This window comes from Phodopus roborovskii, unplaced genomic scaffold (genome assembly GCF_943737965.1).
Source record: "Phodopus roborovskii unplaced genomic scaffold, PHOROB, whole genome shotgun sequence".
NCBI lineage: Eukaryota > Metazoa > Chordata > Mammalia > Rodentia > Cricetidae > Phodopus > Phodopus roborovskii.
The window spans coordinates 52,563,984-52,582,152 of NW_026126517.1; the positions used below are offsets into that span (position 1 = coordinate 52,563,984).

The 18,169-nt window shown below is 36.4% G+C and overlaps 1 protein-coding gene across 16 annotated transcripts in view; it reads right to left on the bottom strand.

The window, feature by feature from the left end:
- The window catches only part of Mlip (muscular LMNA interacting protein), a 231,115-nt gene that overhangs the window by 60,001 nt on the left and 152,945 nt on the right, over positions 1-18,169 (bottom strand). For 11 of the 16 annotated variants that reach the window (XM_051197991.1, XM_051197980.1, XM_051197977.1 and 8 more), the window contains 3 exons: positions 18,083-18,142; positions 13,156-13,200; positions 6,719-6,763 (listed from right to left, as the gene is read on the bottom strand). In XM_051197991.1, the coding sequence (XP_051053948.1) occupies positions 6,719-6,763; positions 13,156-13,200; positions 18,083-18,142 (150 nt within the window). The remainder of the gene's footprint in view (positions 1-6,718; positions 6,764-13,155; positions 13,201-18,082; positions 18,143-18,169) is intronic. The other 5 variants (XM_051197984.1, XM_051197982.1, XM_051197979.1 and 2 more) reach the window with 1 other exon arrangement.

Genomic DNA, 18,169 nt, shown 5'->3' on the forward strand with positions numbered 1-18,169 from the left:
CTCTTTCTATACACATACAGAGAGACACAAAGACACACACAGACACACACACTTTTATCCACCTCTCAATGAGTCAAAAATTTTGACTCTCTAGATTTGATTAACAATCCATTCCCAAAGCATGATAGCAGGATGATGGTATCAGAACATACATTTCTGAAATGCAGGTATCAGACTATATTCTTGGAAAAGTCATTTGATATAACAAGCCACCTGAAGTGTTATAATTCTGATCCTTAGCTGTGTCCTTTCATAATGTGTAGTGCCACCTTATATTCCTAACATCCCTGTCTCTTCAGGAATGACACCCCATATCACCACATCAGCTTTATTTCAATGTACTCAAATCCATCATCATCCACGTGTGGTTTCAGTGTGTACTTTGGAAAGCCTGTAAAATATGTGATTCATCAAGAGCTAATGTGGGCACTCAGAGGCTCTTCCACAATGGCTTTCTTTCTATTCTCTCTAATATATTGTTTATGTCATATCATCATTTGATGATATTTTCTCAACCTGAAATTACAGCAGAGAGTAAACTAATAGTTCCACCCAAGAAGTCTCCTAATGCCTTGCCACTCAGAATAGGGCCCATTATAGATGGAAGTTTCTGTTCCACCTGGTCCCATAGCCATTTAAACCCAAATAAACACTCAGTGGCTTATATTAATTACAAAATGTTTGCCCAATGGCTCAGGCTTATTGGCTATCTCCATCTTAATTATTAACCCATTTTTATTAATCTATATATCTATCTCCACGTGGTCTTGGTTTACTGGAGAATGCCTGGGAGTCATATCTTCCTAGTAGCTCTATGGCATCTCTCTGGAGACTCTCTGTGTTCCTCTTCCCAGAATTCTCCTAGTTGGTAACCCTGCCTATACATCCTGTCTGGCTACATCTTGCCTGTCCATTAGCCAAGATATTTTTATTCATCAACCAATATGAGAAACATATTCACAGTATACAAAGGACATCTCACCCTTCAGCCCATAGACAAGCATCACCTGAGAACCTATCACAGGGGACTGACTGACCTTAGAGCCATCCTTGACATATGAACTGCAGGACACTAAAAGGTCCCTAGATAATGTGTGTGCAAAATACAAGCTATGCGACATTAGACCAGAGCTTCTCAAATGAGTTTCTCAGCTGGGGCTAGCTTCGCCATTCCAGACACATTTGTTTATAATGTCTCCCATAGAAGAAGAGCAGGCCATGCTTTACACATTTCCCATCTCTGTTTTCACTTTGTTTGAAGTAATCCATTATCGTTAAACATCAAGCAAGAGTTCTCTTGAAGGATTTCCTTCATTTTTGTAAATCTAATTTGCTAAGTCTGTGTGTAAACAAATATGAAGAAAATTAGATGAATCACATTAGAAGAGTTCATAAAAAGTGAGTTACTATAAAACTGTCAGTGTCCAACAACTTAATCCATCCACAGAAGGCCTCTCGTCACTTGTAGACCCCATAGAATAACCAGACTAGACAGACAGACACACATGTTGCTACAGTTACATCAGAAACTGAGATTCTGTAAATTTGTGTCTGGAATAAGTGGAAAAATTGAAAGGACCTTTTCACACAGTTAATACCCAGAACATGGGAAGAAGAGATTCTCCAGATGGAGAATTAGCTGATGTGATTGAGAGGACTGAGAAACTCTGAAAACACATCTATCAGTGGCTATTAGGGCCTATTCTATCAAATGAGACCTCTACGAAAACTGTAGTTGTCTATGGCCATGGATACAACTCATAACTGAGGATCGACAATGTAGTCAAGCAATCCACCAAGTACTATAGTATAAATCACATCATGTCGCTCAACTTCCGAATAATGCCACTCAGTTCCATATCAAATCATGTCAACTGATCTTTCAAAGGTACCTTTGCCATTCTCATTGCAAAGATCTCTGCAATGCTTGATCATCCCTGTATTCAACTAGCTTCTCCCTTTCTATCTTGTCTTCTGCTGCTATACCTCTCATACCTGTACATCCACTCAGGCTCCCTGTTGGAACTCCCCACACTGTGAACCTCCTCCAGGAGTTTTCACTTACTCTGTAGTATATGTGGGTTTCATTTCAAGTAGATGCTCAAACATTACCAGATCAATGTTTCCTGATCATGCATACAAAATGTTCATCTCTACCACCCACCACCCTGCATGTAACATGTGCCACCATCATACATTTGCATATGTGTTTGTTATTGGGCTCTATCTACTACAACACAAGCTCCATGAGGACAGAGATCTCAGAAGACCTGAAATTGACTCTCCAAAACCCACATGAAATTGTCATTATCATTGCCTACACACTTATAATCCAAGTTAAAGGATGTGGAGACAGGAGGATCCCTGGAGCTTGCTGTCCAATCAGTTTAGCCTAATTAGTGAGCTTCAGGCCAGAGAGATAGAAAGAATAGTTATGGGTTTTCCCTATCATGATTATTTGGGGGTTGGGGTTTGCTGAAAGACATTAATCTAAGGCTGCTATTTATTTGTGTTTACAATCTATCACATGTAAATTTTTACTTGAACAGTTATTAGAGCACATAAAATTGGATTTTCTTCAGCCTTAAGAACTTAATCATAATTTTGTGACAGCAAGTTGATACTACCTCTGGCTATAGACCAATGCTGGAGATTTACTGCTAGCAATGACCTAGCAAATTTGTTGCCAACATTTTAAAATGATGGCTTCTTAGAGCAAAATCTTTCCTAAATTAGTAATTTCAACAAATAAGATGATAGGTTGTCTGTAGCTACAATAATAAATTATACAGTGATATGATGGGGAAAGAAACATAAACAGGAACCAGTTTTCAAGTCTATTATCTCATGTTTTCGAATCATAATCTCCTCACAACAGCAAAAAGGAATAGTGTAGAACATAGCAAATACTGTGAACCTGCTAAAACCTCAACTGACTTGATGGATCAAAACATTTTAGTGACCTGATTGCTATTTGTTTCTGTTTGCTTCTGTCTTTTCAACATTCAGAAGTTGATTTGTTCCTTTAGAAACTTTGTTGCAAAAAATCTTGTAAGAATCCAAAATTATCTACAATATAAAATTATAGATAAAAGAAGCATTATCTAATTTATTTATGTAACAATTCATTCATTGAATCAGTGAATGGTACCTGACTCTGGTCCATTAGCAATATTATATACTTGAGTCTAATACTTATGCCCATTTTCCCTTCAAATAAATACCTCAGATCTCAAAATCTTCTAGAATATGATAAACCTAATGTAAAGCAGTTCATTTTTATTCTATGAGACCACTGGGATGGCACAAGGTGATTATGGGGGTCTAATGGGATAAGAAGCATGACAGAATTTTATAAAGAAAAAATAAAAGAATTTTGAATTTATACACAATGTCAACTGTAAATAACCTAGACAAATCATAAGGATAACTACTTAATGGGTTTTTTTTAAAGTTTTATAATCACCATAACCCGCCATATAAAACTAAACACAGGGCTTCAATAATTATAAAGCGCATCCTGTGGCTTAAGGACTGTTTTGTGGAACATACACAATACAGATTGAACTATTTTGTTGGAAATGAAAAGACAATAGCATGAGTCACAGCTCAGGAGGCGTACATGATGAATGTTGTACCTCCTAAGTATGCTGTGTCAAGGAAAACTGGTCAAGGAGAAACTGCCTTTGAGCTCAAAGAAGACATCAGTTCTACACAAAAGCCTTTCTAAACAACAGAGACTTAAGGGCCCTCAGAAAGCTGAGTCATGCCCAGTAAAGCAAGGCACAGCAGCTGGCACTCAGAACCAGAGACAAAGTAACCCCCTGCTTAAAGTTCTTCTTTATTCTGTTCCAGTAAGTTGCCTTTGCTTTTACTTCTATGGGGCCATGTGCCTTATTTCCTAAACCTCTTTTGGTCTCCACTGCACATTCAGCAGCCCATCCTGAACAACACTGGATGCTTTGCAATGGCATAGAATTACAGAAGCAAATGAACCAGCTGTCATCTAACCCAGCTCACCTCAAGAAATAAAAGTAAACAAACAAATCAACAGATCTTACCCATCTTGTCCAAACTCAACTGTTTCCCAAGCAGAGAAACAAGGACAAAGCCGTCTTAGTTAATACTGAGATGGCCCAGTTCCAGAATTAGGAGAGCTTCGTCAAAGCTTCAAACTGACAGCCAGCATTTTCCAATTCTTGTTCCTTTTGATGTGCCACAGGAAGCACTAACTAGTTTGCTGCAGTGGCCCTGTTCCCCCTACTCCATCTGCACTTACCCTGTCTGCACCTCTTCATTAAGTCATCATATTTAACAGACAATGCAAAATTTCAGGATGAGCCAGACCATGGAGGTGGTCAATGGAGATAACAGCTCTCTACAGACCTATTTCCCAATTCACTCAACAGAGGTTTCTTAAGCCTCCTGAACTGCTAAAAATCAGTAACAATGATTCCCTTTGAAAACCACACAAGGAACAAGGATAAACATTAATGCTATGATCTTAGATGATCTAATTAAACTCTTGCAGCTTCCACTTCACTGCCTGTAAAAATGGATTCTCATATCTTTTGATAATCTAGGGCTTTGGAGTATAATAATAATATCTTCATTTTCTACAGGACCATTCTGAAAATAGCTTGTGCTGCTATATGAATCTCATAAAAAAAAATCCCTTCAGGCTGGCACAGTACTTATTCCAACCTCCACTTAGAATGGGAGATTCCTTCCCAGTTGTTAACTATTGTGCTGGTGGTTAGTAGAGGAGAAGCTAATATTGTGGGTGAGTCTCATAAGAGTCCCCAACATAGTTTCTCAAGTTCAATATTACATTATTTGGCCCCTAGAAAAAAGCAATGAAAACACACATAAACACACACACACACACACACACACACACACACACACACACACAGAGTTTGTGTTTTGAAGCACTGTGGAATGGACATGAGTCTTGTGGATGCTAGACAAGTACATCACCATTGAGCTAGACCCGAAATCCAGAATGCAAATATTTTAAGAGTTCAACTCATGACTTTTAGAGATGCATACTTGTAATGACAACAAGTAAGTAGATGGGCCAGCTTGAAAATTTTACAGCATGAAATTACTTCATCGTTCAAAAGTCAGATCTCTACACTTGTGATTGATATTAAACTTGTGTCAATATGACAATTTGTCACATATTTTCACTTAAATAATCTTACAATATTTCTGTCCTATAGGTGAGTCAAGTAATTGTCACAATAACTGCTTATTGTATTCCTATGTGATAGATTTATTTATATAATTTAACTCTAATATATATCATTTTGTAAGAATTATTATGGATAGACACAATACATGTATACACATATAGACATATATATATATATGCAATTGATCTGTTATATCCTCAATACATACATACACACACACACACACACACACATATATATATATATATATATATATAGTAATTTCAGTTTTCAAAATTGTGCCTATATACTCCCATTTTCTGCACTGAATCCCAAGAATGTTGATCATGAAATATGATGGTAACATTTTTATTAAAATGAAAAATTAACAATCAGAAACAATGTCACTAAAAATAAGATACTATGTGTATATATTTCTTTTTTGGTTTACTCTGTTTGGGGAAATCTTAAATATAGGATAAATGTCATAAGGTGAAATCAAAGTGATTTGACTGAATGATTATGTCATTCCAATACTATTATGATATGCTTGATAAAATTATCATAAAAGCACCTATACCTCAGAAGAAATCACAAATTAAAACTTAGTTAAGACATGCTTTGGACTCCTTGAAAAACTGGTCTAAATTAAATGCAAAAACATCTTCACTAAGTCAAAGCAATGTTTTTCATTTCTTTTAGGGAACATAAACACAGAAATGCAGGATACTTTGATAGATAAAGTGGGTTTATTTTATTTATAACTTGTCCATACTATACCTCATTTTATGAAACTGATACTTAAATGTGTATTCCTTTGAAATTGAATTTTAATACCATGTGTATAGCTTACAAATCCCTAAGCATGCTTTTTATCAATCAACACCTAAAATATATCTTTTGTATACTAGGGTGAATGAATTTCCACATGAGCATGGTCAAACCACTGTTGACTTCCAAACATTGCTTCTCACGAAACAAATGAAATTATTTTAAAACTTAAAAGCACTGTAATATTTCCTGATCTAAAGTGGGAACTTGTCAACTTTATACTGTAACTGCAATGTTTGTTTCAATGGTTACCACTTCACTCACTGTGTCTGCAAGCATTGCTTCTATCCTGGAGGGTTTGGGTAGTGTATTACTTAAGATTCTGGTTGTCCTGTTGAATTTACAAAGGAGATAGTCTCCTTCATTCCCACATATCTAGAAGCTACACATTTTATCTGTTTTGATCTCCTTGAAGTATTTTTTGAACATTCTCATTAAGAAGTGATCTCCTTTGTAAAATCAAATCACATTTTCTTCTTACTCAGTTCAATCTCTTGCAACATCACTGCTCAGAGTTAGGGGTAGTTTGGTCTATAAATTTTATGTATTAGTTGACTAAAAATCAGCCATCTTGTGGCTTTACTAAAACATCAATAAATTTTGTTAGATAAGTGAGCAAACATATTATCCCTTAACTTTCTTTCAGCTGAAGTTATCTTGAGAAATAAGAAAATTCAAAAGAGTTATATACCCTAGAACAAGATACATACCAGTTGACTCTCAGAGGCTGTAGAAGATGATGATAATAGATTTGCCTGAAAATATAAATATGAGGGATGTTAGTGAAATTAAATCCTGACACCAAGAAATGGTACTTTTGAGCAATGTGGCACACATCCTTTGCATTTCAGCTCACATAGTAGGGTACTTCCTGTTTTTCTTCTTGTCTTAATAGTATAAGCTCTATCACATGATACCAAAAATTCTTCAACATTAGACAGTATTTGTTGTTTGTTCAATCCATATTTTATTTAAGCATGAATCATTGTTGATATGTATGCTTCCTTACAACAAAATAAAAAACAATGCAGATTTTTCTTAAAGAAAATTTATATTAAAAGAATAGTGTAACATGACTCACGGGAGTAGAGAATGGAAATACTTTGCTTCCAGAATTCTTTAGAGAGCTTGTTAACATTATCTCTTTGTCATTGGTTCCTGTACTTCACTCCTTTTGTCTGGTAGTCAGCTCTTTACAACTTGTTAGTATTTTACACTTTTCTTAGCAATATTTTTTATTGTGCCTTATTTTTAAATAATTTTTTTATTTTATTTAAACTTGAAACAAGCTTGTTTTGCATGTCAATCCCAGTTCCCGAACCCTCCTGCCCTCCCCTGATCTCCCGACCAACCCCCATCCCATCTCCTTCTCCCTAGGGAGTGAGGATTTCCACGTGAAGTCTTCAAAGTCTGCCATATCATTTGGAGTAGGGCCTAGACCCTCCCTCGTGTGTCTGTGTAGATTGGGCTCCCAAAGTCCATTCTTATACTAGAGATAAATACTGATCCACTACCAGAAGCCCCATAGACTGCTCAGTCCTCCCAACTAACACCACATTCAGGGAGTCTGGGTTGGTCCTATGCTGGTTTCCCAGCTATCAGACTGGAGTTCATGAGCTCCCTCTTGTGCAGGTCAGCAGTTTCTGTGGGTTTCTCCAGCCTTGTCTTGACCCCTTTGCTCATCACTCCTCCCTCTCTGCAACTGGATTCCAGGAGTTTGGCTCAGTGTTTAGCTGTGGTGTCTGTTTCTGCTTCCATCAGCTACTGGATGGAGGCTCTAGGATGGCATATAAGATAGTCATCAATCTCACTCATGGAGGCTAGAGATGATAGGAGTGGGCCCAGCAAAGGGAGGATAAAGACAATGTTAAAGCAAGGCTACAGTGAATCTTCATTCAGGCTGAGAGTATGAGTCATCAGCTTCACTGCCTAGGGCTATAGCTACAAATAGCATGCTCCTCAAAACTACTAAAGTCTATTTTTTAAATTCTTATCACATACAATAAATGTGATTTGGTAGGAAGATATATATTATGTTCATTTATTTTATCAAAGTTTTTGTTTTGTATGCACAGATGAGACATCACACCATTATTCATAAATATAAATTATTTGTTAATTAAATATAACTATAAATTTTTATAAAAATAGTAGAGTATGTTTTCAGTTAAGTTACATTTTTAACATCAAAGAAATTCTGTTAGTTATACTTTTGGTTAGTTGGTTTTATTTTGGGGTGTGTGTTGTTTGTTTTATAGGGTCTCATTACAGCCCAAAGTGGGCTCAACCTCATGGCCTTCCTGCCTCAGCCTCTAAGTGCTGTCAAAAGATGTGCAATTGTTCCTTTCTTACAATTAGGTTATATAGGAACTAAAAGAGTGAAGACTACAGAGTGACAATGTGAATGTCTGAAAGACAAATGACTATAGAGGACCCAGCCATGCTAGCCAGTTTTGGAGAAAGTAATTCTGCTTTCTAAAGACGAAACACCAAAACCACCAAGTACCATCAGCCCTTTGTTGGTGTCTACAGGCCCATTTCCTCGGAACCCACGTTGGAGAAACTTTAAAATTGCATGAAAATCTATCTTCTTATGAATATAAGACATAGAATTAGTTCTGTCCTCTCCGTTCTACTGGAACAGAACCTGGTTGTAACTTCCTCTCCTCCCTCAGCCCTTTTCACACACAAATATACTGCTGAAGCTCATCCCAACATGAGGAAGAACACATGAAAGTTATTGGTAGAATGGCATTTCTTGCCTCTGTTGTGTACAACTGTCCTGTAACTCCTCAAGCTCTGGGCTTGTCCTCTGGAAGCAGATCTGGACCACAAGCGAGATTTAAGTCTCTCTTTCTCCTAAAATCTATGCCTGGTACTGAGCAGCATCTGAGTCACTCCAAGCATAGCAACACCTCCAAGCATAGCAACAAGAATATGTGAGCTGCATAAATGAGAGAAGATGACCTTTATTTGAATATCCGTGTATAAAGTGGAAAATATTTTTAGTAAGGTTTGACACATTTTTCAATATATTGTGATATTTAGGAATCAATATTCTCCCACCTTAATGACATTTTTCTGTCCTTTGAGCTCATTAAAATGAGATTTTACCTATAAACTACCATATACTTAATAAGGCTGTACCATTTTTATGGAACGTAAAAAGTAATTCATGAAATACTAAAAGTTCATGAAATAAGTTACTATCAAATAGCATGTTACCCCAAAACCAAAAGTTTCTGATAAACTCATTCAAAGCACAAATATTTCATTTTCTAAGATTAAATTTTACCAAGAATGCATGCTGTGATTGTTAAATTACATGAATGAGTAGATTTATACAGGTAATGGTTTATAAAAATAATAAAGGCAAATGCAAAGCAGAGAAAATTTTTCTTGAAAATCCAAGAGACTGAATGAAAGCTGAAACAGTATTTTAATATAAAACTTATTATTTTACACAGAGGAATGAAATTGTCGCAGAATGAAGGCTAGGATGCACCTGAGTGGTAGAGCAGTGGTCTACCATATTAAGTGCCTGGGTTCAACTCCCAGCACCTTAAGAAGAAGAGGGGGTGGTACCGGGAATTTTGTAATAATAAAACTGACCCCACAGGACTCATGGATGGTTTAAATGAACTAGATAAAATTTGTTTGCTACTAGCTATTACTGCTGAATTTAGTGTCTGTTTAAACCATTCTATTTGATAGTACAAAATACCAAATACTGCATTTCAATATGCTGTCATTCCTATTTAATTTCTACTATGTTTAAGCATATCTCAGCTAAATTCTTCAAAATACCCTTTAATTCAGGCATAACTGGGGAGAAGCAATACTAAAACTTTGGTTAATCTAAACGAATGTGTCATTGATCATGATACTCTTCTTCACTTTAATCATTCCCTTATTCTGCCCACTCTGTGGTACATGGAATTGTGTGTAGTGATATTTTGCTTGTACAAATAAAGTTTGCATGAAGATCAGACGGCGGTGCTTGCCACTAGCTAACCATAGAAGTCTGGGGGTCTGTACAGACAGACAGGAAGTGAAATGGCTTGACAAAGGGAGCGTATAAGTGGAAAGAAACAAGAACTGGCTCTCTTTTCTGCTGAGCAACTAAGGAGGTAAAAGTGGCTTTGGCTTTCTCCTTCTCTCTGATCTCTCAGCATTTTCCTCTATATATGACTCCAGTGTTTTATTAATTAGACCAACTAAGAACTCCATTTGCCCTGGTTAACTACATGGCCCCTGCTTTTGAACTAAATCTAGGACTCTCTTAAATAGTTAATGAAACCTGGAGGCTCCGCATATTTCCCCAGGTGAGTGAAGTACTAAAATGTTAGTCTACAGACTTCTAAAAGTTCCTCTGACAGGACATGGGGAGGGAATAAAATCAGAATTTGATAAAATAAAAATTATTCAAAATTTGTACTTCGATAAAACTTCATGCGTTTCATTCATTATATCAGAATTTCTAAAATGAATTATTGCCTTGCTCATTTTTTAAAAGTCAAAATATATTGTATTTAAGACAAATGGTTGACATAAAAGGACAGCCTAAACTAAACTGAACTTCTGTCTTAAAATTGTGTTATTTTCTTCTCAGAGTAAATGCATCAGCTGCCACTTAGTAATTACAGTAACTGCAGCTGTGTGTTGGTAAGTGTGAGTTGTCTATATGTTGACACCAAAAAAAAACAAAAACAAAAACAAAAACAAAAAACTGGTTTTATCTGCCATTATAAGATGCCCTCTTCCAAAAGACATATCTTACATATCTATTTGAGATGCCACACACAATTCAAATGTTATGTGTAACAGAAAGTAAAAGGCAGAGTTTCTTGCTCAAGGAACAAACTTTAATTAAGGTCAAAATCCTTAGTAGAATTAAAGTTTGTTTGTTTTAATCTAATCCTGAATTTGTTCAATGATTCACAGTTAACTTAAAATGACTCAACTGCTCTCAAAAGCTATGGGAATTAAAAAGAGACTCCTTTGATCAGATCTAATAAAAAAAAGTAACTTTTATGAGCCTGGATAAATGGCTTAGTGGGTAAAATGATGAATGTGCAAACCTGAAGACCCTACACCGCACCTGTACCCCCACAAGGCAAGCCACTGATAACCTAAGCATTCAGGAGACAGTATCCTGGATCCAGCTGGCTACCTGCAGTAGCAAAAGTGTCATACTCCCAGGGAGTCCCTGATTTGATAAATAAAATGGAAAGTCATTGAATTGATGTCAACTTCTGTCTCCATACCCACACAAGTGCAGGCATTACACACACACACACACACACACACACACACACACACACACACACACACACAAATATATAAATAAATAAATACAAATCATAAAAGAATAATTTAAAATAATGTATGGCAGTTGGAGCAGCCCCTCTGGAACTATTACAGCTGTTATTACATTGTGATACCTCCCCCTGGGGAGGGGAGGGTGTTAGCTAATCAGGAACTATTTGTGAAACTTCAGCAATTGAAGAAAAACAAAAGGTATTGAGAAAGAGAAGTTAGGTGCTTTTTCTTGGGACCAGTCCTTATGACAACAGAATCCATAAGTCACACTATAGAAATGTATAAAATATTTCTAAACAAGAAACCTAAATCATGAGGCATCTAGTACACTAGACACAAGAGAAGGGAAGAGATGTTGATAAATGCATAAACAAAAGGGAGAGACAGAAAGGGGCTATGATTTATGAGTAACTCCAGTGTGTTGAGACTGCTTTAAAGGCTTTTTACATACATAAGGACTATATCAATCTTAAATTAATCAAATAAGAATGCTACCACGATCCCCTATCTCGTGAATGAAAATGGAGGCATGGTAAAATAATGTTAAATGACCTTCCTCAGAAACAGCAGTTCCCACCAGGGCCTAGCCTACCAATGCCTCCAGTCCTTCAGAGCATTCCTCCAGAGGACTTCCAATAATAATGAAAACTAACAGAAAACGCGTCCAGGAAATGCTCTGAACCATGTTCCTGACACATCCCGTAAACATCATTTCCCGAATATGATAAAATTTAATAATTTCACTGAGCTTATTGTTTGCCTTGGAGAGATCCAAATGAAGGCAGAAAGGTGTGAAGTGTGATGATGGCATGACACACAATACACATTCAATAACTATTTATCGTTGATAATGATGAAAAGTACAGATTAGAGAAAACAGCGTGAGCTGTAAAAGGCATAGTTTAATGGTTTGTTTTAGGCTAAATGCTCAATACTTGCTAGGAAACTGTCTCATTTATAATAGAATATGTTTGCGCAGAAGCAGATGATGACCACAATCATGACATAATGGAGATAAGTGGTTAAGTCTCTGAGTGCATAACGTGCTAAGTCAACCCAACGCCATTTGAATTAAGCATGTGAGTTCATATCTACATATCTATTGGTGTACTGTTCTTCTTTAAGACTTATTTATTTATATACATATGTTCACATGTATGTATGTGCCCTATATGAGTGCTAGTTGCCTGTCAGAGGCCAAAAAATGAAAAGAAAACCCTGTTGCTTTGGAACTGGAGCCACAGTCAGTTGTAAGCTACCATGTGGGTGCTGGAAAACATACCAGGGTTCTGTGCAGAGCAGCCAGGGCTATCCTCCCTTAATGCATCTCTCCAGCTCCCTAGTATAGTTTTTCTCATTAACAGATGTTGAACTACTTGATAATTTAAACACAGAAAAGCAACAAATTGATCATTCAATTAAACCGATGATTCCTTTAGATGTGGACTAACCTGGACATATCAAGCACATGAGTTGGCAATTTCTTTTATTATTATTTTTTATTTAAATTAGAAACACAAGCAGTGCTTATAAAAGTGAATGTCATCTAAGCTTTGATAATTGGAGGTACAAAAGGCAGGTGATACAGGCCTGCTTTGTTTAGCTAAATGGATTAAACAATCATTCATTTAAGAAGAAATTCAGTTGATAAGGCTATTTGATGCTGTACAACTGATATGATCTAATTTCCCAAGCCTGGGCCAATCATAGCATCTTACCCCCTTCCATTTATTAAAAAATGAATAAATTCCATTATAATTGCTATAGAGTCAAGTTCCCTTTAAAACACACACAGAGTCGCAAACACAGTTAGAAAGATACTTACGTATTTGGTTTCTCGACCAGCTGCTCTTGGATGAGTTGCAGGAGTCTGCATAAAAATAAAAATAATTATGCATCTCAATAATTGGTGAATAATGAAAGGTTTAGAATTTAATACAGGAATGCATCTTTTCCTTTACTGAGACTTTTCTAATCATGAGTCCTGCACAAATTTCCATTTATCTTTGAAATTTGCTTTATTAAATTAATATCCCTTCATTATTCTCTTCACAGGAATCACTTATCAAAACTCTGGCAATTTCCTCTCATTTGTTGATAATGTAGCCATGCGTCCTATAGTTTCTCATCACATTTCTTCTATAGTTTTGGCTGTCTCGGTATTCACTAGAAATTTCTGTTCTGTTTGTTCTTTGAGCTCCTTTACACCCAAAGACATTCATCCCAGTTCAATCATTTACTTTGAAGACCAAACCCAACTTTACTTCCAAGAATTATATGAAAGCTCTCTAAAATTTCAGCTTCAAATGGCACTCTCTCAGAACTCTACCTCTTTAACCATACATTCATGTCTTTAAAACCTCTGTCAATAGCTATGCTACAGTGGGCTTTCTAAATTATTTACCTTATTCTAGTTTTGTTGCATATATAATGATCTTATGTTTACTATTTCCATTTCTTTTGCCTCCCTCTCTTGGTGTGAAAAATTCACTTGTAACACAAGAACAGAAGCCCTACATGGTCACTCTGATCCACTTATCTCCATACTTGTACCTGAGAAGAAAAATGTTTCTATGGAAACTCTCAACCACAACTTGATTTCATGTTCAATAGATGGCCATCAACTTCACCTGTACCCATTCCATATGCCTTGGCAATTTCCCAATATTTGTTCTCTTGGGTCTACTTTCTGAAGTTAGAACAAGATTTTCCAGGAACAGATTTGAACCTGAAGAATGAACTAACCATACTTGTTCTTCATGATGGTTAGTCTTGGTTGTTAAATCAACATGTTTTGGAATCAGATAACTATATACGATAAGTGGTAGCATGTTTGGGGCATTCATGACATAGTAGAGCCTACTAGGGCTGAATGTAAAGTAGAGGATTCCAGAGGAGGACAGACCATGACAGTGTTGAGAAGCCTGATAATAAAGCATCTTATAAGGATTTTGACATATTCTTGGAGGAAATGCATAGGTTTTAGACATGCATCATGAATAAATACTTTAACAGTATCTCTGTGTTGTGTGTTAAAAACAGTGTAGAGTGTGGTACCATCATGACAATAATGCTACTGTGCTAGTCAACAAAACATGAGCATTGTTTAGTAGCACAAAAACTTTGAAATAATCACATTCTACAGGTGTTTTGAGACTACACTGAAAAAGAGGTGTTGAAAATGACATAAAGAGAAAACCTTCATGTAAAGCTTATGGACTAAAGCCAATGAAAGAATACTGTTAAAAATATGGAAAAGTGGTGGGTGTGATCACTTGAGAGAAAAAAAAACAGTCTTTGACTACATCTTCATCTGTGTTGAGTATGAAAGATTTTGTAAGTCTGAAGTGTAATGAAGACTAAATAGTTAGGAATCTAAAATTGGGTGTGGGAGGAATACTGGCCCAGAGGCATACATTTGAAGCTGTCAGCATGTATGTGATTTTTGCAAGGCTGTGTGACAATACTAAAGAATGAGAAACCAGGGACTGATCACTATGCACCCCTCATGTTGGCCAGTTGGGAAAGGCAGATGAGAAAGCAGAGGAGAGCAAGAAATAGTGCAGAGAAGGAATTAGACAAATATGGTGCTTTTTTTTATTTTAAACTTACCATTGAAATGTATTTACTATGAAATATGAGTATCTTCAGAAAATTCTCTATTTTCTCAGTCCCAATATAACTATCCTTACATCTGAACTTTTGTCTTCTATTTTCTTACCTACTATAGTGGTGGAAGCCATTTTCTCTTTCTTATCAAAGAGTGATATCTGACTGTCTTAGACAAAATGTAATGGACCCAGTAGCTTAAAAACAACAGGCATTTAATTCTCTTGGTGCTAGAATGTGGACAGGCTTATATAGGCTCATTGTATACTAAAATCCTGTTTTCTCATTCACAGTTTGAAAATTCTTGTTTTTTCACTTGGTAGAAGAGGTAAGAAGTTTCTCTTTGGTCTTTTTCATAATCCCATCAATTAAGACTCAATCCCCATGTCCTAGTCACATTTTAAAAGCCCCATGTTATAATACAACATCAGCAACTACTTCCTGGAGGAGGGAATCAGACAATAACACATTTCTCTTTTAATCAATGTCTGAGTCAAGAGGGAATATTTTCTGCAGTATCCTTATTCTTTTTTTTTTATAACCAGCACCTAACATTTGCCTAACACAAGACCTGCTTGTACAATAGTGTGATGTTGTCAAAGCCTCAAAAATGTCTTCCTTGACCCCATTACTAACCAATGTCTGTTTTCAAAATAATGACAGGTGTTATTTTATTCTACAATTTTGACTGCTGGCATTTAGGTATTTTGTCTCTGCTGTTTTATTATTTTTTTGCAACATCAGGGATAAGGCAAGCAAAGGAGCATGGCTGGGGAGTAAACTGTGTCACCATGTTACTTTGTGCTGGCTACAGAACAGTAAGCAGCTTTTCACATGGTCACACAGCCTGATAGCTTCTGCTATTCCTTTACTGAGCTCTCCCTCAGTGATGACAACCAGGACAATGACTACAAAAGAGCTGTGAGCAGAGGTGCAGTGGAGGAGGATGAAGCTCAGAGTTCCCAATGTGCAGGACATTTGCAATGGGGAGCATCTGCACTTTGAGGTGGACATTCCTCTTACTCTGAAAATAATGAGGAAACCTTGATAACATTGATAAATCCCAGTACTGGCAGTTATTATTGATATTCTAGGTATCAGATACACCTACCGAAAAAATATACACAAAATTTAGGGGAGAAGTCTGAAGACTTTAGATGAAAGGCCATAGATAGTAACAGTAAAGATGCAGAAGATGAAAAGCACTCCTAGACACCTATAGAAAAATTAGTAATGTCATATACAGTCAATTTTCAAAGTGTTTACAGAGTCAAATTGAAATTGGTCACTCTAGAAGTAAGTTATACAATTTTAGATTTGAAAATAATCTAACTATAAGTACCAGCAATAGTTTCAAAATACACAAGTCAAATCTTCTTGGTAGCAATAATCAATTGTAGTCTCTTAAACACTCTAAAAGCTTTCATATCAGCACATTTCTCTACTTCTATGACTCTCCTCTTAACATAACATTTTCACTGTGTTTGACTGGCTCCTCCTCCACCAACCCATAATGTTTTGTTCCTTGGAATTCTGTAAGGTTCACAGTTTGTGATACCCATGTCTCTCCCACTAGCTACAGACTCAATGACTCCATTCCCACAACTCAAATACAAACACTATCTAAATTAGCACACTCTCTACCTTCCATTATGCTGTTATCTTTTCACCGTCATCTGCCCTGGGTAGACATGTAGGGCTCATTTGTGTCTCCTCTCCTTTATTACTCATATCTGAATTGTTATCAAGCTCCAAGCCCATTTGTTTATCGATGAGAGTTCAATATCAGTAACTGTATCCCAGACCTACTCAAAAGCCTCTTTCCCACAGCCAGAATGGCATTTTTGTGTCCTTCTTTTTTGTTGAGATCCAAATTTCATACCATGACAAATATATTCCCAAACTAATTTTGTACTGTTCATCCCTGGTTCACTAACTTCAAACACATTGAATTTTTCAACATTTTCGCAGACATACGTCAAGTTGCCTCAGGAAATTCATACATTCCTATTCTTTTGCCTGGAGATATTATCACTGGTCTTTCTTTTCACCTGCAAATCTCAGAGTAAATTCTATGTCTGCTTCCACAACTGTAATAAGCTCCTCGGGATTTCCACCTGGGTTGTCTTATCTTTCTATGTCTCACAGCCCAAGCCCATAGTGGGTACATAATAAATACTTGAAGCAAAGGAAATTTTCAATAACACACACACATATACACTCACACAGAGAGAGAGAGAGAGAGAGAGAGAGAGAGAGACCAAATAGCAAACATTATTTCCAAAGTATCCAACAAGATGTGGTATCCAGATTACTTTTGAAACTCCAACATCATAACAGCAAGAACAATACATAATCTCACTAGTTATTCACAATATTTGTCTATAATGTTAAAAAAATTGAAAATGAATAGAACTCTTTTAAGTCATGAGAATCTGTACATTCATAACCTGCTTCAGATACACAATGTCCCATTGTACACAGTTCATGCTGAAAACATTTATATTCATTGAAAGAGAAAACAAGGTTGACAATGATAACAGAAATACTGGTACCCATAAAGGAAAAGCAAAATAGATCTTGAAATTGGGATGAATAGAGCTACATTAAGCATTACCTTAATGTATACTCTGTGGGAGCAAATGAAAACAGAACAGCTCCGACAGGCTAACATCTCCACAGTTCTGCCTCTTTAAGACACAGAACAGTGAAATCAATTCAGTCAGTAAGAAGGAAAGAACTGAATTAACACCCATATGAAAGCTACAAGAGTGTTGTGTTAGTCAACTTCATATCCCAATTCTACCTTTTAAGTGTATGTAAATTACATGAATACTGAAGCTGAGGTTCAAGTTTAATATAAGCTACAAACTTGACATGTAAATCCACAAAATGCCAACATCCAGCAACCTGAAATATCAGTTTCCACACAATTTGAAATGGATCCACAGCTAAAAAAATAACTTTACAATGCAGACAGACTGACTTGTATACATGGAAACAAACACATGGAAACCAGTGTGCACTCTGGTTACTAGCTGTTGCGTTGGTTTCTCCTATTACTACTGAACCTTGAATCACAGTTTGAAATCGTCTCTGTGGGAAATGGAATAGTGTAGTAAACATAATAAATATATACATACTTTGATTGTTTCAGAACCCAACATTTTCTGTGGGGGCCGTGAAGGAGAATCAGGAGAATGCTGGAAAAGAAAAAAGCAAAAGGAAAG